Genomic DNA, 23927 nt, shown 5'->3' with positions numbered 1-23927 from the left:
TACTGTACAATGAGGAATTCAACTTCAAAGTACTAGTCTTCTCCCACAAGGTGTATAAACAACAACAATAAATACAAATAAAATAAGATAATAGATACAAAACAAAAATGTGAAGAACTTAAATCAGTCAACTCTAATTAGCACATGTAGGACAGTATGCAAGTGTGTGTACATGGACTTTACAGATGTATTTCTCACATGTACAGCACATAGTATTTGTTTTACAGTCCTTCTTTGGGGGCAGAATTGGCATCTCCACCTCTTGACTGCCTCAGATGCAGCCTCAGGTGGATCAGGACAAGATTCAGCCCCCTGAACAGCTTTCACCAGCACTGCAGAGGCTGCTGTGTGGGGAAGGCGCTCCCTACTTTGAATGTGTGGGGTTACAAGTGCCTTTCTCAGCTGCTTCAGGAACACCCTCCTCTTGTTCCTCTTATCAGGCATCCAGGTAGGGTTGATCTTGTTCCACATCACGAAGGCATTGTATGAGGACACATCAATGATGTTATGGAAGATGACCAGGGGCCAGCGGGCAGTCATCCTCCTGCAGCTGTAAGTTCCAATCACCTTGTCCAGGTTGTCCACACCTCCTTTGTTATGGTTGTAGTCCAGGATGATGGCTGGCTTCCTGTCCTCACGATCACTGATCTCAGCTGTTTTGTGCAGTGTACTCAGGAGGACCACATTGTTGTTCCTCTTTTGGGGGGTAAGAAACTAGAGTGGTGGTGGGGCTGAAGGCAAACTTTGATGAGAAGGTCTTTCTCCTCCTTGTTGTGAGGAGTGCAGGGGGGAACTCAGGCTTGTTCTTTCTAACTGTGCCAATCATGGTGATCTTCCTATTCGGGAGCTACTGGCTGAGTTCATAAGAGGTGAAGAAATTGCCACACGTGACATTGTGCCTCCTCAGTCCATCTGTCACATCAAGCACAACCCGCATCCCCTGGTTCTTCTCCAGGCCTCCACTGGTCGGCTTCCCTGTGTAGACTTTCATCTTCCAAGCGTAGCTGGATTGTGCGTCACAGGCCACCCATATCTTGATGCCATACTTTAATGGCTTGCTGGGCATATACTGCCGGAAAGGACAGGGACCTTTTGACAAGTGAGATAACTATCAGTAATTAGTATCAGTGTCACAGAAAACAATCACATAAATCAATGATATTACAGCAATACATAATAAAATGAACAGTGGAAATCACTTACATTACAGAATGGAACCAGTTGCTCATCCACTGTTACTTCAGGCCCAGGGTTGTAGAGGTATGGCAGACGCTCCACCCACTTCTCCCAGACCTTTCCTATGGCTCCACCCACTTCTCCCAGACCTCTCCTATGGCTCTACCCACTTCTCCCAGACCTCTCCTATGGCTCCACCCACTTCTCCCAGAGCTCTCCTATGGCCGCCAGTTTGTCTCTCACACGTCTTGCAGGTCTTGACTCCCGGTTATCAAATTGCAGCATTCTTGAAGCATTCATGCTTCTACACCTGCATTGCCTGCTGTTTGGGGTTTTAGGCTGGGTTTCCGTACAGCACTTTGAGATATCAGCTAATATACAAAGGGCTATATAAATTGATTTGATTTGATTTGATTTGAGAAAGTGTGAAAGACTTTCAGTGGCATCATGGCACGTAAAATCGCCTTTCCACTCTCTGCATCCCAGAGACTACATGTAGCCTCGCCTCGGGACCTATACACACCCGCTAAGATTAGCAGCCCTATGTAGGCACACAGGTCAAAATCTGATCTACGACCTGTTGGGCACTGAAACATGCACTTATGGCTTCAGCAGCACCTTTATAGCCTCTGACTGCATTTCCCATTAGTAAACAATGCTTTCAAGAAATGTTAATTTTTTCTGAAATGTTGTTTATTTTGTCTGAAATTGTTTTTATTTTGTCTGTGAACTTGAGTCATGTGTGGGGTCGTGGGGGGGAGATGCACAAGAACGTTTTAGTTTTGTCTGAGTTCAATCAGTAGCACACAATCTCAATTTCTCAATGTGTGTGTGTGTGTGTATGTCTTTGTGGTTTTTGTGGTGTGTAAATGATTTTATAACTACCGGGTCAAAAATGACCCTAAGACAATCTTTGTACCCTGGTGGTGTACAGCTTTCATGGAAATATGAACAAAGGCGATGTTTCACTTTTTCTAATGTTGGGGTCACTCTAGGAAAGTCAGTATCATTTAGGGGGCTTTCTCTGCTGTTAAACATAGTTTAAGGGTCTTTTTTGTTGTTGTTACCTTTAAGACAACACAAGGGTTAGTATGACTTGATTTAATATTGTATCATTTCGAGACATTATACATGGTTTAAAAAACTTGTTGTACTTCTACAGCACTGGATATAATCTCAGCACAGTTTTGGATGAAATTGATGCTCGAATGATTTTCTTGTCTGTTTCCATTCCAGTTTCAAGGGTGAGTCAGAAAGACCAGTACACAAACCTAATACACAAAATAGTACCTGACACACCCCTTATCTGCTCCAATTGTTTTTAAGAGATGGTTATTGTCTACCCCCGTTTATATCTGGTGCTAACATGGGTCCTTTTTCCTGATCTTGTGTACATTCTGATTGTGCCCACATTTCCAGAAACGTGTTGTCTACACATAGTATTTTAAATGTATGTTATCTGTCCACTGTGTCTGTATTGTGACCAGATATCCTGGTACCTTGCTTTAGGCACATTATGTCACAGCTTTTCTTTCAAAATAAGATATGTTATTTTTTGTAAGACACATATTGATATAATCAGTCAATGCCGCAACCTGTCAATGATTTTAGAGGGTGGAATAATTATGATTTAAATGGTTTCTCTGTCCAGAGATGTTTGACTACCTCTGGAGGTGGCGAGGAGGATCTGATCAGAATAAGATCACAATGTGTCTTTTGATTGTCTACACCTGACTAAAAATGTTGGCACATTCAGAATGTGGACAAGATCAGGACAAAGGATGCAAGTTAGAGCCAGGTATAAGCAGGGCTTCTGAGATGTCCACCTTAGTCTCATAAACATATTTAAAGAAAAGGGCTACTTTGACATCAAATAATATTAGAAATTAAACTCAATTACAGTATGTTTATTTTGAAGTGTTTTTGACAGAAACAAGCTCGTAATCTTGTTTCATTTCATCTCTGTACATACTTTTTAATATTTATTTTGTTGTACAGTTGATAAAGGTACATGCACGTGTGCATCTTCATCTTCATGGGTCGAACACAGTAGGCGAGCATTTAGAGAACAAACGAGAGCTACAAGAAATGTAAGAACAGCAATTCCATTCATTTAAAAAGACAATACAAAATCCAGACATTTTTACATGAGCAATAACAATTTTCAAGTGCAAATACCATTATCAACTCTATGATACATCATAGCAAACTCATGTAAAAAAAAAAAAGAATAATAAAAAAAACTCAACCATCTGATTTGTTCAGGCTGCAGGGACAGAGGGATGAAGAGAGGGAAAGGATGAGTTGAGACAGGTGGAAACAGTGAGCGCTATGGACTGTTTGCTATTGACATCGAAATGTTGGAATTAAAAAAACAGGGTGGTATAAATACTAATGGCAACTTTAAAACAAACATTCAAAAGAACACAGATATGGCAGATGTTCTGTGATGTGTATTAAACAGTTCCTTCTGACTATGACGTCTGCATGGCTAGGCCACGCTTGTCTTGCAATTTAGCAATGTGGTCAAAATCCTTTTCTCTTATCCAGAAGCACCTGTGCTTACAACTATCTAAAGGTATTGTGCAATAGCTTTTACCATTTACACGGTTTATTTTCTCTTTTATTTACAAAAAAAAAGTTTCCAAGGGAAATCCATTATATTTAAGAGCCGTAGCTAACATGTTGATTCTTCTTCAACAAAGGTTTGAGTGTATTAGGATTACTTGTTATCGTTGTCATTTGTTTTTACATTGCAATAATTCCATTGTAATAGTATTGCATTGATCAACTATATTCATTTTTCAGCATTATTGTAGTGGGATGCTGAATATAAGGTAACTTCATTCAAAACCCTAACGCCAGTCACAATTTTTTTTAAATGAGTCCAAGAAAAAACAAACCTTTGTTATGTTTTGACAAATATTAACATTGTTTTTTAGTATTTCTTTGGACACAAAGAGAGGAGTAGCACAATGGAGACTTCATTCATTGCACTTTTACAACAAAGGTAGGATGACAGGCTCTAGATCTAGTGCACGAGATAATAACTAGGCTTTTGCCGTGCGGACAGTCTTTGGAAGAGCTGGTCTTATTGGGACAGAATCTGATGTGGGTGTTTGGGGAAAAGGGGGCTGGTGGGGTGGGGGGGGTCTTTGGATTAGGGAGAGGGTGAAGAGGACATGGAAAGAAAATAGTTTGGGGATCCTGCTCAAGTTTATTTAGATTAAAAAGGATTTAAAACGTGTCCATTTTTTCCCATTATTTACAAGATTGAAAGAATAACATTACAATCAGTTGGTAATCCATGGATGAAGAGGCAAATGTGATATGACTTTCAACTTACATGAGGACCGGCGGTAGAATTGTATTTATACTTATGATGCATCTCTCTGAACACAACATTCTTTTATATTAATGCAATGGACTATTAGTGTGATGCGAGCACAGAAAGACGACTTGAAATTGAAGAATTAAAGTGACCTTTTTAAGAGAAGCAGCAAACATATGTCCCTCATAGACATTTCTCTGTCTCTCTCTCACAGTTGTGTCCAATAAAGAAGTTTTCTGTATCACAGAACCTTGCCCTTTAATTAAGATGTATCTATGTTTCACTCACTAGTCATGAACCATAGATACATTTATCTGTCTCTCCCTCACCAGTCATGGACCATAGAGACATTTATCTGTCTCTCCCACACCAGTCACGAACCATAGAGACATTTATCTGTCTCTCCCTCACCAGTCAGGGACCATAGAGACATTTATCTGTCTCTCCCTCACCAGTCATGGACCATAGAGACATTTATCTGTCTCTCCCTCACCAGTCATGGACCATAGAGACAATTATCTGTCTCTCCCTCACCAGTCAGGGACCATAGAGACATGTATCTGTCTCTCTCCTCACCAGTCATGGACCATAGAGACATTATTCTGTCTCTCTCCTCACCAGTCATGGACCATAGATACATTATTCTGACTTTCATCTGTGATTCTCACAAATCTAGTTTTCTATTTCTTTTCCAAAATGTCCATCACCTTCTGGATTTTTTAAAAAATAAACTACAATTTCTACACTTTGTATAAGTTAACTTGGATATAGACTAACAGAAAATATCTGTAGGTAGGCAACAGACAGTTATACAATCTGGACAGAAGAAAGAAAACATAGAACAACTGTTTTAACAGTAATACCTTAACAAGAAGTTGCTCTAAGAGCTCAGATATAGTAAGGCTTTGAATGTTGTGGAATGTTACTATGACAGGAAACTGACAGGTCCTTCTCCTTGAGGACTGCTTATGGAGGCTATAGATATACAAAAGGTTATTCATTTATCAAAACAGACTGTCGTGGTTAAAGCTGGAATTCAAGTGAAAGACCATTTATTAAAGCACGTTTACGATAACCCTGTTCCAGCTCAAAACAAATGTGACAAACATATTGCCCTTACATCCTTCTTCCTGTTTGACATAAATGCCTCTACCGTTGTCCATTTTGTCAACAAACAGACAACATGCGTCATCTGAAATGCACACATATCCTTCTAATTATGGATTGCTGTGAAAATGACAGACAAGGCCATCTATGCTATGTGATAATAGAAACAAGAATGACAACAGCAACAAACCAAAAAATACAATGACACAAACATATTGGAGTCGTGATAAATATTCAGAAAGAAGAGATGGGCAAGAAAGCCTGTACTGTACTTTGACTCAAGTTGGTTGGCTTCAGATACTGCATGGTTTTGGAGAAATTAAAATGGCATACAACTAAATACTGCAAAACAGATTGAGTATGAGACTGCATAGTGAAGTGTGTCGTCAAAGCCTACAGTATGAAAAAATAGAAGAAAAAAATAGTTATTTTTGTCAACTTGTTAGAAGTCCTGTGAGAGTTCGTTGTTTGGCCTGTTAGAGGGGGGCGGGATCTGGTCCTTCAGGGGCGGGGTTTGATGTGGAGACTACTTATATGGTCGCAAGAAGGCGGAGACTTTGCTGCTTATGAGGCGCAAGAAGGAGTGCGGCAGCATCTCGCTGAACTCCCGAGTGGTGTACTTGAAGTAGTTGTTTGGGTGGGCCAGCACATCGAAGAGAGTTTTAATCAGCTTTTTATCCTGATAGGAAGAAGAGAACAACACAGCACACTTTACTGAGAAGTATTCAAGTATACAAAAGTATTTATTCAGACAATACCTGACTTGAACATGAACATGACCCACTGAGGGATGCAGTAGTATGTATCTTAGCAGCAGACACCAACCTTTAGGATTTCTTGATGGTTTTCAGAGGCGTAGAGTCTTCCATCTCTGACAATGTCCTCTACAAGCTGTTCATAATCCTCTGTGAATCCACAAAAACACATGATACAGTAAACACCTCAGAATCTGAAGACTTGCCCCCTCTGTTTCCTCAGTGGGTTTCTGTGGTGGGTGAGAGTTTACCGTCATAGGTGACATAGGGGATCTGGAAGCCTCGGGCACTGTTAGCCTCATTGGACTTGAAGTTGATCCAGAGTCTGCGGGAGCGGGCGGTGAAGGCTATAGGTCGCTCGTACGTCTGACACGTCTCATAGGTGGTGATGGATGTGGCCGACCCTGGAAGAACAGACGAGATACAGAGAAGATTGACAAAATACTTTGCACATTGGGTATGCAGGCACTCAATCTCAATCTGCTCTTATGATAATTTCCTCAACTTGAAAGCTTCTCAAGTAGACGCCTTAAAAACTAAAACCTTACAATTGAACTATGTATATTACAGCATTTGTTGTTTGAGAATTTTCAGTGTTTATTGAAACCTAGATCCAATCTCTATAGAGTGGATTAATATCGTGGTTGTGGAACACCCCACTGGGTTGAGAGGAGGCTGGTGATGGGAGGACGGCTCCTCCTGGAATGTAGTGAATGGAATGGTATTAAACACATGCTCTGGGTTATATGAGAGGTGCTTACAGTTCTTCCTCATAACCAGTACGTCTCCACACTCATCCTCTGAGGGCAGGAAGATCTCAGGCACCACCATGAGGATCTTGCGCTTGTTGGGTGGGTTGATGATCCAGATACATTCCACATTAGCTGGGTAGTTTCCGGGGTAGTTGGGCGACTCAATGTAACCTGTGAACTCTCCCATCTCTCCTCTGCATTCTCCGTCTAATGTATGCGCGCGCGAGCGCACACACACACACACACACACACACACACACACACACACACACACACACACACACACACACACACACACACACACACACACACACACACGTTATTTCTATTTCTATTTGGCTAGGTAGATAAAATAAATAATTACATTTGTTACGTGTGGACCAATTCCCTTTAGGGTAGTTTATGCAACCTGGATTTTTAATTTAATATTCATAGAAAAGGTATGCAAATTAAGGCTCAAGGCTACATTTTTGAAAGTCCAAAATAAAAAGTGATTCTGTCAGAAAATGCATTCTGTATGCAAATAGCATGTTTATACAATCAGGAACGTACTCTTGCACTGAGAGACACTGGTGGCCCCATCAAAGTCTGTAGTGGTGTTACCAGGACAGGTGATGCAGTAGTTCTGTCTGAACTCTGTCTGGTAGCTGCCCAGAGGGCAACGAATACAGCGGTGCACCGTAGTGTTGTAGTAGTGGCCAGGGGAGCACTGAACTGCAGAGAGGAGAGGGACACACACATACGCACACTTACAAACCAAATCTGAGGTGAAATAATATTGATGGCACAGGATAATATGACGTAACTGACCTTTGACCTCACAGTCATGGAAGGAGCTGGACCCCTCCCGTTTGGTGCTCAGCCCCCCTCCGCAGGGAAAGCATAGGGTCCGTCCCAGGTCAGGCTGGTAGGAGCCAAACGGGCATGGCTGGCATGGCTGAAACCCATCACTGGAGAAGTAGCCAGTAGGGCACTGACCTTGATGTAGACAATAGTAACAAGACACTTTCAGTCAAATAGAGATGTACAGTACCCTGTGCTGCACTTCACTATAGGTTACTTTACAATGTTGGCACATGCAGACATATGAATGGATAATTAGTGCAGTCTGCCATCAGGGGTGTGTATGTACCTGCACAGGAGGAGATGTTGCGTGCCCCGGCAGGTCCATGCCCATCACTGCCAGGGCACAGGTCACAGGCCAGCTGCCCCTCCCTCTCCTGAAAGGTGCCAGGTGGGCACTGGATGCAGCGCTCCTGTTCCCCTTGGTAGTACGATCCTGGCAAACATCTGACTGAGAGAATAGCCAGGAGGGGTCTGGTGAGAGTACAGTACACACACTGACACCAAACACTCCTTGCTCCAAACTAACTAGCACACCACAGCTCTGAAGATGTTTTTGTATTCAGTACATGAGACTATAGGAATACATAAGTACACACAAGTCATAAATAGTCCTGAGAACCTATGTCAGTTTATGGTTTGTGTCACGACAGTGTCTTGACTGTTTATGCCATCTGTGATATAATAACATTTTCGTACAGAATCATGGTCTGCATGGTAACTGGTGACAGAGAAAGATGGCCAAACTGGTCTTTCTTACCACAGCGTCCGCTGTCCTTCTCCCGTCCTGGACCACAGTTCTCGTGGCCTGAAGCGACCTGGGGCAGCTTCTGGGCCACCTCGTACTCCAGCCCAGCCACGCGGATCAGGAAACGCTCCTGGTTGATCGACTTCTTCAGGGCCTTGATGTATGTCTTCACTTGCTTCTCCATGCGCTGGCGCAGGCAACTCAGGTTACAGCTTCCTATGAGGGAGAAGGGACAGTACATTAATTAATTAAGCAATGAAAAATGAATCAATCAGTCAATCACAGTGTCAGGGAGGTATATCAAAGCAGACATCTTGTAAATCTCAGTACTGATTGACCTGTGGTGTCTCCTGGCTTGACCTCCGCCTCGAGCTCCAGGGTGATGCGTGTCACTTCTTTGTTGGTGGGGTTACGGACACGACGCCCTTTGCCCTTCTTGGAGGAGTCACATTTGAGGTTGACAAACGTAACCAGGCAGTTATTGCAGGGCTGTCCACTTCCTAGAGACACATTATTGTAAAACAACATTGTAAGTTACTGGGTGTCAACATCAATGCTGGGTCTTTCATGGGTTAGGGGTGGGGAGGTAGCGTTGGTCTGTTAGCAGCATATGTTAGACAGATTACTGGCTTCATTGCACATAATCACAGTGAGGGTTACTATGTAGCAAATACACAGAGACCCACTTACCTACACATTTGCTGTTGAATATGCACACACTGAATATGAGACATACAGAAAAAAAGAATGCACTGTAGTTGAATTGTCAGTTTTTTTGTAAGGCCATCATTACCAAGGTCTGGAATGTAGGCCAGATGTGGCCCCTCACCTGGCCCCAGCGCACGGCCCCTGTCCTCAGCCCTGCCTGTCAGCTTGGGGTGCAGGTGGCACTTGGCATCTTTGATCTTGAAAGAGGCGGTCTGCTTCACTGGAGGGGCCCCTGTTTCTACAGGCAAACAGAACAGTGCAGGTGGATGGGTGTAGAGGAGGACCACACTACAATAGAACCATTCCGTCCACAACAGTTGCATATATGCAGTGGCACAGACAGGAACAATATACAAACCCATTGATACTGACCACAACCCCTAACCCTAACCCTAGATCCAGCTGCAACCCTAACCCTAACCCTAGCTACATCTGCAACCTTCTGCCTAAGTCCTAAGAATGCCTCTGTAGGACACTGTACCTATGCAGCTCGGACTGCTGCTTGTGTTCAGCCTGGCTGGGGATTTGCCTCGTAGGATGGGGATGCCACAGCTCACTGTATAGCTGCTGTCAGATTCTGTAAATGATTCAACATATCGTTACAGCTTCAGTCAGAAGTCATTTAAATCAATAGCACACAATATTTGAGATAGAAACTGTAACAATGTGTATTAACGCTGATATTGTATATGGATGCCTCTACCTGCCAGATAGTGAGCCTTGGAGGTGCAGGTGAGGGAGCAGCTCTCTTTCTTGCCGGTTTTACTGCAGGTCAGAGTGGTCTTGGGAGCTAGGCCAGGCAGACATTTCACCAGCTCTGGATGAACATAAAAACAACACCACAATCATACACTACTCATCAATTACAACATCCTTTCCATGACTTTGGAACCACGCCTTAATGTGTGTTTCTATGTCCTGACCACCGGGTGGTGGTGTTGTTACATACCAATGCAGTCCTTCCTGTTCCAGTGCAGCTTGTATCCAGTTGGACAAGTACACTCATAGCTGCCCTGAGTGTTGACACAGCCGTATTTACAGCTACCGCGGTTTATACTGCACTCATCAATATCTGCAGAGGAAAATGGACAGTTATGACCATGTACAGGTAAACTTCAGTAAATACTTGAGATAAAAACTTGAGATACAAAATACTTTGAAACCCAGCGCTGAGTTAATTAAGCAATTAAAACATCCCAGAATGCTTAGGGTTATGTATAAAAATGACCAGTTGCTCGTTATTTTGGCTACCATGGCAAGAAGAAATACATATCTCAAAAGGGGTCTCAAATGAGAATGGGGTATAAAGGGTGTGTGTCTCAGTCACCAGATCTCAACCCAATTGTAACACCAATGAGAGATTCTGGAGCGGTGGCTGAGACAGCTTTTTCCACCACCATCAACAAAATGGAATTTCTCATGGAAGATGGTGTCAAATCCCTCCAATAGAGTTCCAGACACTTTTATTATCACAGTTACCTGTGTCTAGACCCAGCTACCAAAACACTCATATGAGTGGAAATCCACAAGGCAACAATTCAACACATCAAACACATAGACATACAGTACCAGTCAAAAGTTTGGACACACCTACTCATTCAAGGGTTTGGAATGCTATTCCAACAGCCTTGAAGGAGTTCCCACATATGCTGAGCACTTGTTGGCTGCCCTTCCTTCACTCTGCGGCCCAACTCATCTCAAACCATCTCAATTGGGTTGAAAATAGTAAAAATTAAGAAAAAACTTGTGTGTGGCCAAACTTTTGACTGGTACTGTATGCACACTCACTCACTCACTCACTCACTCACTCACTCACTCACTCACTCACTCACTCACTCACTCACTAACTCACTAACTCAGTTCTACTGTCAGTGATCACGTCTACAAAATATGAATGTCTGTTTTTATAAACAGGCCTGATTTCTCATTTGAATCCAGGACGTGATATCACTGCTTTGCATTTCCCCTTGGTCAGAAACTTCTCTTCCCACCAAAATTCTCTCTCTTTGGGAAGAAGAACACTTGGAGGGACTTTACAGAGCCAGAGAGGAGTAAATGATAATAACTTTTTAACACACATAAACCAAAACCAAGGCAAGGCGGTGTGGCTCGGTTCTGAGGATGAGGAGGACAAGGCAAGGCAGTGTGGCCCGAGCCTGAGGATGAGGAGGACAAGGCAAGGTGGTGTGTCTCTGGGCTGAGGATGAGGAGGACAAGGCAAGGCGGTGTGGCTCAGTGCTGAGGATGAGGAGGACAAGGCAAGGTGGTGTGGCTCGGTGCTGAGGATGAGGAGGACAAGGCAAGGCGGTGTGGCCCGGGCCTGAGGATGAGGAGGACAAGGCAAGGCGGTGTGGCTCGGGCCTGAGGATGAGGAGGACAAGGCAAGGTGGTGTGTCTCTGGGCTGAGGATGAGGAGGACAAGGCAAGACGGTGTGTCTCTGGGCTGAGAATGACAAGGCAAGGGGGTGTGGCTTGGTGCTGAGGATGAGGGGGACAAGGCAAGGAAGTGTGGCTTGGGGCTGAGGATGAGGGGGACAAGGCAAGGCGGTGTGGCTTGGTGCTGAGGATGAGGGGGACAAGGCAAGGCGGTGTGGCTTGGTGCTGAGGATGAGGGGGACAAGGCAAGGCGGTGTGGCTTGGTGCTGAGGATGAGGGGGACAAGACAAGGCGGTGTGGCTTGGTGCTGAGGATGAGGGGGACAAGGCAAAGGGGTGTGGCTCGGTGCTGGGCCAAGCCAAGCTTAGTGACAGGGACACCAGGAGAGAAACACAGATAATAACAGTGATTGATGATGTGGCCTGCTGATAGAATATCGATTAGCTTGATTATTCAGCGTGAATCAAACAGTCTGCAAGCCTCCACTGCTCTCTCCCACCATGAAGATGATGACTTCATCAATAGTGTTTGGCTGGGGTTGTGTTGTCACAAAGCAAAGGAGATGCATCTGTCTGTCAAGCTGCTTGTCTGAAGAAATCTGACCTTCACCTTGAATAACTCCATTTAGAGTTTTTCTCAATTGCTAAAACACGATTTCTGAAACCTTGCTTCATTTCCTGAAAACATTAAACGCAAAACCTCATCTTCAAGCACTATTTACATAACCTCTGACTCCTCTTGCAAAATGAAACATTCGCCTCAAAACAGTTTTACCTGTGTTCAAAATCAAACACTGCTCTCAAAATTATATTCACTCTCAAGCAGTCAGTAAACAATACACCGAAAAATAGAAAACACATTGTTCAAAACATACAATTCTCAGGGAGAAGTACATTTTTAATCTAAAAAAACATTCATATTTTTCCGTCATTGTCTTTTGATGAACGAATACATGTTCTATCATAGTAGCTCAAAACTGATCAGGAATTACTACTCTGCTTTGCTCTTTGCAATTTTGTTTTTTGTTCTTCCTCCTCCTTGTACCCCTATTTTTACAGTTCAGATCTCACAAACTTGTCCTTTGTCTCTGTGATACTGTAATTCTTGTTCTTTGTTGATATGAACCTGCAACCAGTCAAAATCTATTGAGCAGTCAGTACTGTTAATAAATGGAAAGCACAATGTTTAGGGCCATACAATTAATCCATTGTACAGTATACAGCCTACAATGCACTGTACAACAGTATCCATTCTCAGACTTTCTCCTTCCCACCTTCAACAAACTGTTTGCTCTCTGAACTGGTTTATATTGGTTGTGTCGCATCATTTGAAACAGGTTAAATCAATTTTGAGTGGTTGTGTTCAATCAATGACATATGTTCTGTATTTGTATTTGATTGTTGCCACTTGTGTTTACCAGTATGGATGACATGTGCATTAGAGTGCAGAATGTGTTTTGAGAATGAGAATGTGTTTAGAGTTTTGCTGAAAAGTCTAAGTGAGATCTGTTTTATCATGTGAAATGGTTTAAGGTATTGACAACAGACTGCATAATTAGCTAAATGAGTCCAGGCAACTGAGAACTTTGTTCAGCCAATGGGTTTTAGTGTTTTAGCAATTGAGAAAAACTGTAATGAGAGAGAGAGAGACAGAGAGATTGAGAGAAAGAGAGAGTGAGAGGCAGAGAGTGAGAGACAGAGAGTGAGACACACAGAGAGAGAGAGAGAGAGAAGAGAGAGAGAGAGAGAGAGAGAGAGAGAGAGAGAGAGAGAGAGAGAGAAAGAGAAAGAGAAAGAGAGAGAGAGAGAGAGAGAGAGAGAGAGAGAGAGAGAGAGAGAGAGAGAGAAAGAGAAAGAGAAAGAGAGAGAGAGAGAGAGAGAGGGAGAGAGAGAGAGAGAGAGAGAGAAAGAGAAAGAGAAAGAGAAAGAGAGAGAGAGAGAGAGAGAGAGAGAGAGAAAGAGAGAGAGAGAGAGAGAGAGAGAGAGAGAGAGAGAGAGAGAGAGAAAGAGAAAGAGAGAGAGAGAGAGAGAGAGAGAGAGAGAGAGAGAGAGAGAGAGAGAGAGATAGAGAGAGAGAGAGAGAGAGAGAGAGAGAGAGAGAGAGAGAGAGAGAAAGAGAGAGAGAGAGAGAGAGAGAGAGAGAGAGAGAGAGAGAGAGAGAGAGAGATTCAGAAGAATAAATCAACTCATTCATCCCAGAGGCCAATGTGGGATTGGAGAATGAGAGTGAAGAGTCAAAGAGAGAGAAGAAAAAGACATTCAGATTGACATGAATGCTGACCTCATGCATCATTATTGTCTGTGGATGATATCATCCGCTGGTGTCAAAGGCATTACTCCAACTCCAGGGGGGAACGAAAAGAAACATGAAAATGAGCTAGCTCACCCGCCGGCTCTTGCTTTCTTCAATAGGCATCAATACCTGTCATCTCCCTGACACGCAGACACACATTCTTCTGCCCCAGACTCCAGTGAGACTGAGAGGCTGTAGAATAGGCTAATCACAGTTTGACTGTGAAGGTCAACAGTAAACAGAGGGCACCATGTCTGTAGAGAATGGGGTACCTTGTCTTCTTAAAAACTTCTTAGTCCTAGGGGGCGGTATTCGGAAGTTCGGATAACTGACGTGCCCAAAGTAAACTGCCTGTTGCTTAGGCCCAGAAGCTAGGATATGCAAATAATTGGTAGTATTGGATAGCACACATTCCGAAGTTTCTAAAACTGTTAAAATAATGTCTGTGAGTATAACAGAACTGATATGGCTGGCAAAAACCCGAGGAGAATCCATCCGGAATTCTTTTTTTTGAGGTCACCACCTATTCAGACACTTGTCTATGGGATATTCAAAGGAAATCCTCCCAGATTGCAGTTCCTTTGGCTTCCACTAGATGTAAACAGTCTTTAGAAAGGGTTTCAGGCTTGTTTTTTTTTATTTAAATGAGCTAGAATTTGTAGTTTTTCAAGGTGGCTATCATTTGGACTGTAATCTTTTGGCACGCGTGGATGAGGGTGCGCACTTCATTATTTATTTCCGGTATTGGACATACTATTCTCCGTCTTAAATTGTATCATTTCTTTACATATTAGGGTACCTGAGGATTGATTAGAAACGTTGTTTGACTTGTTTGGACGAAGTTTATTGGTAACTTTTGGGATTGCTTTGTCTGCATGTTGAACGAATGGAATGACTTTTTGGGGATATAAAGAAGGACTTTATCGAACAAAACTACCATTTGTTGTGTAGGTGGGACCCTTGGGGTTCCAAACAGAGGAAGATCTTCAAAGGTAAGTGATTTATTTTATTGCTATTTCTGTCTTTTGTGACGCCTCTGCTTGTTAGGAAAATGTTTTTAAAGATTTTATGTGCAGGGCGCTGTCCTCAGATGGTATGCTTTCGCCGTAAAGCCTTTTTGAAATCTGACAAAGCGGCTGGATTAACAAGAAGTTAATCTTTTAAATGATGTCTGACACATGTATTTTCATGAATGTTTAATTTTAACAATTTTTTTGTATTTTGAATTTCGTGCTCTGCAATTTCACCGGATGTTGTCGAGATGGGGCGCTAGTGTCCCACCTAGCCTTAAGAAGTTTAAGTCTACTCAATGCTTATCAAGTGATTGTAACCAAGTCAAATTCAACACATATTTAAGTTGTATTCTAATGATATCTAATATCAACTTGGTTTTATGTAAACAACATATTGATTCATTCAGATGGAATAATCAGACTGTAACATCTACTCTACAGCTACCGTACCACCTCAATACATGCCTCTCTCACTTTAACGCCACAATGTAACTCCACCATGTGGTTTTCCTAATGTCTCAGTCAGGGTAGTCTCTCTCACGTCAGCTGAAGCCAGTGATGACAGGCCTCCACAGCAGGTCACTGACCTAATAGGGGTTATTTAGGGTGAGTCCATTGTTAAGCACTGAGCAGCAGTCTCTGGCGTGTTTGGCAGCTATATTTCAACTGATAAACTACGGTGGGGAATAACACAACCTTGGTTACTGCTGTGGAAGAGGAGGTGCAGGGGAAGCAACATAAATCTCAGGGTTATCTAACAGTTCCGACAGTGTAGACTAGAAAAGGGAGGGAGAGTCATTCATCACCAGTAGGACTTTTCTAGAATGGCACACAGATACACACACAGCTCTTATGCCAGGCAACTATTCTGCCCTCTCATTCACACATATTACATTCCATGTGCTGGAAATATTCTATCATAACATTCCTGCATTGATAGACCTGTCAAAACAAACAAGAATGGAGAAGAAATAATTGGAAAGCTATGTGTTTTGTGTGTGTACATAGTCTGTCTCTCTGTCTCTCTCTCTCTCTCTGTGTCTCTTTCTCCCTCCTCTCTCTCTGTCGCTCTCTCTTTGTCTCTATTTCTCTTTGTCTCTCTCTCTCTCTGTCTCTCTCAATTCAATTTCAATTTAAGGGCTTTATTGGCATGGAAAACATCTGTTAACTTTGCCAAAGCAAGTAAAGTAGATAATAAAAAAAGTGAAATAAACAATTACAATTTACAGTAAACATTACACTCACAAAAGTTCCAAAAGAATAAAGACATTTTAATGTCATATTATGTGCAAATTGTTAAGTACAAAAGGGAAAATAAATAAACATAAATATGGGTTGTATTTACAATGGTGTTTGTTTTTCACTGGTTGCCCTTTTCTTGTGGCAACAGGTCACAAATATTGCTGCTGTGATGGCACACTGTGGTATTTCACCGAATAGATATGGGAGTTTATAAAAATTGGGTTTGTTTTCAGATTTTTTGTGTAATCTGAGGGAAATATGTCTCTCTAAAATGGTCATACATTGGGCAGGAGGTTAGGAAGTGCAGCTCAAATTCCATCTCATTTTGTTGGCAGTGAGCACATAGCCTGTCTTCTCTTGAGAGCCAGGTCTGCCCACGGCGGCCTTTCTCAATAGCAAGGCTATGCTCACTGAGTCTGTACATAGTCAAAGCTTTCCTTAAGTTTTGGTCAGTCACAGTGGTCAGGTATTCTGCCACTGTGTACTCTCTGTTTAGGGCCCAATAGCATTCTAGTTTGCTCAGTTTTTTTGTAAATTATTCCCAATGTGTCAAGTAATTATCTTTTTGTTTTCTCATGGTATGCTTGGGTCTAATTGTGTTGCTCTCCTTGAGCTCTGTGGGGTCTGTTTGTGTTTGTGAACAGAGCCCCAGGAACAGCTTGCTTAGTGGACTCTTCTCCAGGTTCATCTCTCTGTTGGTGATGGCTTTGTTATGGAAGGTTTGGGAATCGCTTCCTTTTAAGTGGTTGTAGAATTTAACGCCTCTTTTTCTGGATTTTGATCATTAGTGGGTATCAGCCTAATTCTGCTCTGCATGCATTATTTGGTGTTTTATGCTGTACATGGAGGATATTATGCTGTACATGGAGTCTCAATTTGGTGTTTGTCCCATTTTGTGAATTCTCTCTCTCCTCTTTCTCTGTCTCACTCTGCCTCTTTCTCTCTCTCTCTCTGTCTCTCTCTGTCACTCTCTCAATGTCCTACACCTCCTCTGAGAGACCCTCTGCTGAGAGGTCTCTGGAGACAGCTTCAGATTCAGACCCGTGATAAACAGACCATCAAAGGACCGCTGAAACAGCCTGATGTGCTCAAACAGGTCCCTCCCTCTCTCTACCCTGCAGATCTAGCACACACCTGTCGTCTGGAACTACCAAACCTCTACCACACTGGAATAGATTAACTTTACCACAGCATCAAGCACGTCCTCTATTAAGAGTTGTTTGTTTTAGTGCAACAGGTGGAGCCATGGGTGCTACTGTGTACTACTCATGTCACAAAATCAAGGCTAAATCAGTCTTCCTCCAACTCGGAATTGCATCAGCATTAGACTGACTGGTCTGATGAGCAATATGGAATAAGGAGCCATACAAACAGACTACACAAAATACAGCTGGTATAGAAACTAGATGAAGTAATGCCAATGAATATTCAAGTTACGAGGGATAACGGTCTAGAGAAGTGTGGTGGACTGGGTGAGTAATAGTGTACAAAGCCCTGGAGAGGGGGGATAAGTGTCACCTTACCTCCACAATGTGCCAGACCGTAGAGAACATAGCCTTTATGACAGAAGCACTGGAAGCTGCCAGGGGAGTTGACGCAGGAATGGTCACACGCCCGGTCAAAAGAACACTCGTCAATGTCTGGGAAGAGGGAAAATATAGAGAGACAGGTATGAATTCACATTATTCACTTACACAACTTCTTACAACTCATTTAAGATTTTATAATGAGAAAAAAACACTATTTATGGCAGCTTGGATTAGTAATAAATTGCAATGCGACCTGGCAAATAACAAAACGTTTTTTAAAATTGAAAATCATTTTGTTTGGAATGAGACATTGGTTGACAGTCTGAGCAGGAGTACGTTTCCCCTACTGATAACAGGAGCTTTGGCCCATTTTTCAATTCCCGAACTACCTGTCGATCATTTCCCCATATCCCTGTTTCGTCCTCTAAAAAAAATACAATTTAATGAACGTTCCCTCTAGCTCACTATCTTGCAAACTTCTCATTATTTTGTTCTGAAGCCACTTGGAAATAATTTGTCTGAGAAGCAGAGAGTCTTGAATATGTCTGTCTAAAAGAAATAGCCCATACCACTCCAGCCAACTTCCCTGCCCCCTGCCCCCCACCCAGCACTACATTGTTACTTTCTCTATCTGTATTCCCTGACCCTGCCCCCTGCCCCTGACCCTGCCCCCCACCCAGCACTACATTGTTACTTTCTCTATCTGTATTCCCTGACACTGCCCCTGCCCCTGACCCTGCCCCCCACCCAGCACTACATTGTTACTTTCTCTATCTGTATTCCCTGACACTGCCCCCTGCCCCCTGCCCCCCACCCAGCACTACATTGTTACTTTCTCTATCTGTATTCCCTGCCCCTGCCCCCTGCCCCTGCCCCTGCCCCCCACCCAGCACTACATTGTTACTTTCTCTATCTGTATTCCCTGACACTGCCCCCTGCCCCTGTCTGTCTAAAAGAAATAGCCCATACCACTCCAGCCAACTTCCCTGCCCCCTGCCCCCCACCCAGAACTACATTGTTACTTTCTCTATCTGTATTCCCTGACCCTGCCCCTGACCCTGTCTGTCTAAAAGAAATAGCCCATACCACTCCAGCCAACTTCCCTGCCCCCTGCCCCCCACCCAGCACTACATTGTTACTTTCTCTATTTGTATTCCCTGCCCCTGCCCCCCACCCAGCACTACATTGTTACTTTCTCTATTTGTATTCCCTGCCCCTGCCCCTGACCCTGACCCTGCCCCCCACCCAGCACTACATTGTTACTTTCTCTATCTGTATTCCCTGCCCCTGCCCCCTGCCCCCTGCCCCCCACCCAGCACTACATTGTTACTTTCTCTATTTGTATTCCCTGCCCCTGCCCCCTGCCCCCTGCCCCCTGCCCCCCACCCAGCACTACATTGTTACTTTCTCTATTTGTATTCCCTGCCCCTGCCCCCTGCCCCCTGCCCCCTGCCCCCCACCCAGCACTACATTGTTACTTTCTCTATTTGTATTCCCTGCCCCTGCCCCCTGCCCCCTGCCCCCTGCCCCCCACCCAGCACTACATTGTTACTTTCTCTATCTGTATTCCCTGCCCCTGCCCCTGACCCTGCCCCCCACCCAGCACTACATTGTTACTTTCTCTATTTGTATTCCCTGCCCCTGCCCCTGACCCTGACCCTGCCCCCCACCCAGCACTACATTGTTACTTTCTCTATCTGTATTCCCTGCCCCCTGCCCCCCACCCAGCACTACATTGTTACTTTCTCTATTTGTATTCCCTGCCCCTGCCCCCCACCCAGCACTACATTGTTACTTTCTCTATTTGTATTCCCTGCCCCTGTCCCTGACCCTGACCCTGCCCCCCACCCAGCACTACATTGTTACTTTCTCTATCTGTATTCCCTGCCCCCTGCCCCCTGCCCCCCACCCAGCACTACATTGTTACTTTCTCTATCTGTATTCCCTGCCCCTGCCCCCTGCCCCCTGCCCCCTGCCCCCCACCCAGCACTACATTGTTACTTTCTCTATTTGTATTCCCTGCCCCTGCCCCTGACCCTGACCCTGCCCCCCACCCAGCACTACATTGTTACTTTCTCTATTTGTATTCCCTGCCCCTGCCCCTGACCCTGACCCTGCCCCCCACCCAGCACTACATTGTTACTTTCTCTATTTGTATTCCCTGCCCCTGCCCCTGCCCCTGCCCCTGCCCCTGCCCCCCACCCAGCACTACATTGTTACTTTCTCCATTTGTATTCCCTGCCCCTGCCCCTGCCCCTGCCCCTGCCCCCTGCCCCCTGCCCCCCACCCAGAACTACATTGTTACTTTCTCTATCTGTATTCCCTGACACTGCCCCCTGCCCCCTGCCCCCCACCCAGCACTACATTGTTACTTTCTCTATCTGTATTCCCTGACACTGCCCCCTGCCCCCTGCCCCCCACCCAGCACTACATTGTTACTTTCTCTATCTGTATTCCCTGCCCCCTGCCCCCCACCCAGAACTACATTGTTACTTTCTCTATCTGTATTCCCTGACACTGCCCCCTGCCCCCTACCCCCCACCCAGCACTACATTGTTACTTTCTCTATTTGTATTCCCTGCCCCTGCCCCCCACCCAGCACTACATTGTTACTTTCTCTATTTGTATTCCCTGCCTCTGCCCCTGACCCTGCCCCCCACCCAGCACTACATTGTTACTTTCTCTATTTGTATTCCCTGCCCCTGCCCCCCACCCAGCACTACATTGTTACTTTCTCTATTTGTATTCCCTGCCCCTGCCCCCCACCCAGCACTACATTGTTACTTTCTCTATTTGTATTCCCTGCCCCTGCCCCCCACCCAGCACTACATTGTTACTTTCTCTATTTGTATTCCCTGCCCCTGCCCCTGACCCTGCCCCCCACCCAGCACTACATTGTTACTTTCTCTATTTGTATTCCCTGCCCCTGCCCCTGACCCTGCCCCCCACCCAGAACTACATTGTTACTTTCTCTATCTGTATTCCCTGACACTGCCCCCTGCCCCCTGCCCCCCACCCAGCACTGCATTGTTACTTTCTCTATCTGTATTCCCTGACACTGCCCCCTGCCCCCTGCCCCCCACCCAGCACTACATTGTTACTTTCTCTATTTGTATTCCCTGCCCCTGCCCCTGACCCTGCCCCCCACCCAGCACTACATTGTTACTTTCTCTATTTGTATTCCCTGCCCCTGCCCCTGACCCTGCCCCCCACCCAGCACTGCATTGTTACTTTCTCTATCTGTATTCCCTGACACTGCCCCCTGCCCCCCACCCAGCACTGCATTGTTACTTTCTATATTTGTATTCCCTGCCCCCTGCCCCCCACCCAGCACTACCTTGTTACTTTCTCTATTTGTATTCCCTGCCCCTGCCCCTGATCCTGACCCTGCCCCCCACCCAGCACTACATTGTTACTTTCTCTATCTGTATTCCCTGCCCCTGCCCCCCACCCAGAACTACATTGTTACTTTCTCTATCTGTATTCCCTGACCCTGCCCCCTGCCCCTGCCCCTGCCCCCTGCCCCCTGCCCCCCACCCAGCACTACATTGTTACTTTCTCTATCTGTATTCCCTGCCCCTGCCCCCTGCCCCCCACCCAGAACTACATTGTTACTTTCTCTATCTGTATTCCCTGACACTGCCCCCTGCCCCCTGCCCCCCACCCAGCACTGCATTGTTACTTTCTCTATTTGTATTCCCTGCCCCCTGCCCCCCACCCAGCACTACATTGTTACTTTCTCTATTTGTATTCCCTGCCCCTGCCCCTGCCCCTGACCCTGACCCTGCCCCCCACCCAGCACTACATTGTTACTTTCTCTATCTGTATTCCCTGCCCCTGCCCCCCACCCAGAACTACATTGTTACTTTCTCTATCTGTATTCCCTGACACTGCCCCCTGCCCCCCACCCAGAACTACATTGTTACTTTCTCTATTTGTATTCCCTGCCCCTGCCCCCCACCCAGCACTACATTGTTACTTTCTCTATTTGTATTCCCTGCCCCTGCCCCTGACCCTGACCCAGCCCCCCACCCAGCACTACATTGTTACTTTCTCTATCTGTATTCCCTGCCCCTGCCCCCCACCCAGCACTACATTGTTACTTTCTCTATCTGTATTCCCTGCCCCCTGCCCCCCACCCAGCACTACATTGTTACTTTCTCTATTTGTATTCCCTGCCCCTGCCCCTGCCCCCTGCCCCCTGCCCCCCACCCAGCACTGCATTGTTACTTTCTCTATTTGTATTCCCTGCCCCTGACCCTGACCCTGCCCCTGCCCCCTGCCCCCCACCCAGAACTACATTGTTACTTTCTCTATCTGTATTCCCTGACACTGCCCCCTGCCCCCTGCCCCCCACCCAGCACTACATTGTTACTTTCTCTATCTGTATTCCCTGCCCCCTGCCCCCTGCCCCCTGCCCCCCACCCAGAACTACATTGTTACTTTCTCTATTTGTATTCCCTGCCCCTGCCCCCCACCCAGCACTACATTGTTACTTTCTCTATTTGTATTCCCTGCCCCTGCCCCTGCCCCTGACCCTGCCCCCCACCCAGCACTACATTGTTACTTTCTCTATCTGTATTCCCTGCCCCTGCCCCTGCCCCCTGCCCCCTGCCCCCCACCCAGCACTACATTGTTACTTTCTCTATTTGTATTCCCTGCCCCTGCCCCCTGCCCCCTGCCCCCTGCCCCCCACCCAGAACTACATTGTTACTTTCTCTATCTGTATTCCCTGACACTGCCCCCTGCCCCTGCCCCTGCCCCTGCCCCTGCTCCCTGCCCCCCACCCAGCACTGCATTGTTACTTTCTCTATCTGTATTCCCTGACACTGCCCCCTGCCCCTGCCCCTGCCCCTGCTCCCTGCCCCCCACCCAGCACTGCATTGTTACTTTCTCTATCTGTATTCCCTGACACTGCCCCCTGCCCCTGCCCCTGCCCCTGCTCCCTGCCCCCCACCCAGCACTGCATTGTTACTTTCTCTATCTGTATTCCCTGACACTGCCCCCTGCCCCTGCCCCCCACCCAGCACTACATTGTTACTTTCTCTATTTGTATTCCCTGCCCCTGCCCCTGACCCTGACCCCCACCCAGCACTACATTGTTACTTTCTCTATCTGTATTCCCTGCCCCCTGCCCCCCACCCAGCACTACATTGTTACTTTCTCTATTTGTATTCCCTGCCCCTGCCCCTGCCCCCTGCCCCCTGCCCCCCACCCAGCACTGCATTGTTACTTTCTCTATTTGTATTCCCTGCCCCTGACCCTGACCCTGCCCCTGCCCCCTGCCCCCCACCCAGAACTACATTGTTACTTTCTCTATCTGTATTCCCTGACACTGCCCCCTGCCCCCTGCCCCCCACCCAGCACTACATTGTTACTTTCTCTATCTGTATTCCCTGCCCCCTGCCCCCTGCCCCCTGCCCCCTGCCCCCCACCCAGAACTACATTGTTACTTTCTCTATTTGTATTCCCTGCCCCTGCCCCCCACCCAGCACTACATTGTTACTTTCTCTATTTGTATTCCCTGCCCCTGCCCCTGCCCCTGACCCTGCCCCCCACCCAGCACTACATTGTTACTTTCTCTATCTGTATTCCCTGCCCCTGCCCCTGCCCCTTGCCCCCTGCCCCCCACCCAGCACTACATTGTTACTTTCTCTATTTGTATTCCCTGCCCCTGCCCCCTGCCCCCTGCCCCCCACCCAGAACTACATTGTTACTTTCTCTATCTGTATTCCCTGACACTGCCCCCTGCCCCTGCCCCTGCCCCTGCTCCCTGCCCCCCACCCAGCACTGCATTGTTACTTTCTCTATCTGTATTCCCTGACACTGCCCCCTGCCCCTGCCCCTGCCCCTGCTCCCTGCCCCCCACCCAGCACTGCATTGTTACTTTCTCTATCTGTATTCCCTGACACTGCCCCCTGCCCCTGCTCCCTGCCCCTGACCCTGCCCCCCACCCAGCACTACATTGTTACTTTCTCTATCCGTATTCCCTGCCACTGCCCCTGCCCCTGCCCCTGCCCCTTCCCCTGCCCCTGCCCCTGCCCCCTGCCCCTGC

The 23927-nt window shown here is 45.9% G+C and overlaps 1 protein-coding gene and 1 pseudogene across 6 annotated transcripts in view; both read right to left on the bottom strand.

Moving 5' to 3' along the window:
- Nucleotides 1-537: 537 nt before the first annotated feature.
- LOC110531209 lies at nt 538-2691 on the bottom strand (annotated as a pseudogene).
- Nucleotides 2692-3068: 377 nt separating this feature from the next.
- The window catches only part of LOC110532416 (signal peptide, CUB and EGF-like domain-containing protein 3), a 123469-nt gene continuing 102610 nt past the window's right edge, over nt 3069-23927 (bottom strand). For 2 of the 6 annotated variants that reach the window (XM_036988361.1, XM_036988366.1), the window contains 14 exons: nt 17867-17983; nt 10370-10492; nt 10124-10237; nt 9902-9997; nt 9506-9658; nt 9051-9212; nt 8725-8928; nt 8254-8415; nt 7932-8099; nt 7674-7835; nt 7131-7328; nt 6621-6773; nt 6440-6519; nt 3069-6293 (listed from right to left, as the gene is read on the bottom strand). In XM_036988361.1, coding sequence (XP_036844256.1) covers nt 6141-6293; nt 6440-6519; nt 6621-6773; nt 7131-7328; nt 7674-7835; nt 7932-8099; nt 8254-8415; nt 8725-8928; nt 9051-9212; nt 9506-9658; nt 9902-9997; nt 10124-10237; nt 10370-10492; nt 17867-17983 — 2045 coding nt within the window. In that variant the 3' untranslated portion in view covers nt 3069-6140. The remainder of the gene's footprint in view (nt 6294-6439; nt 6520-6620; nt 6774-7130; nt 7329-7673; nt 7836-7931; nt 8100-8253; nt 8416-8724; nt 8929-9050; nt 9213-9505; nt 9659-9901; nt 9998-10123; nt 10238-10369; nt 10493-17866; nt 17984-23927) is intronic. The other 4 variants (XM_036988364.1, XM_036988367.1, XM_036988363.1 and 1 more) reach the window with 3 other exon arrangements.

The sequence above is a fragment of the Oncorhynchus mykiss genome, chromosome 9, assembly GCF_013265735.2.
Source record: "Oncorhynchus mykiss isolate Arlee chromosome 9, USDA_OmykA_1.1, whole genome shotgun sequence".
Lineage (NCBI taxonomy): Eukaryota > Metazoa > Chordata > Actinopteri > Salmoniformes > Salmonidae > Oncorhynchus > Oncorhynchus mykiss.
The sequence above is the reverse complement of the archived record's forward strand: the minus strand, read 5'-3'. Positions and strand labels throughout refer to the sequence as shown.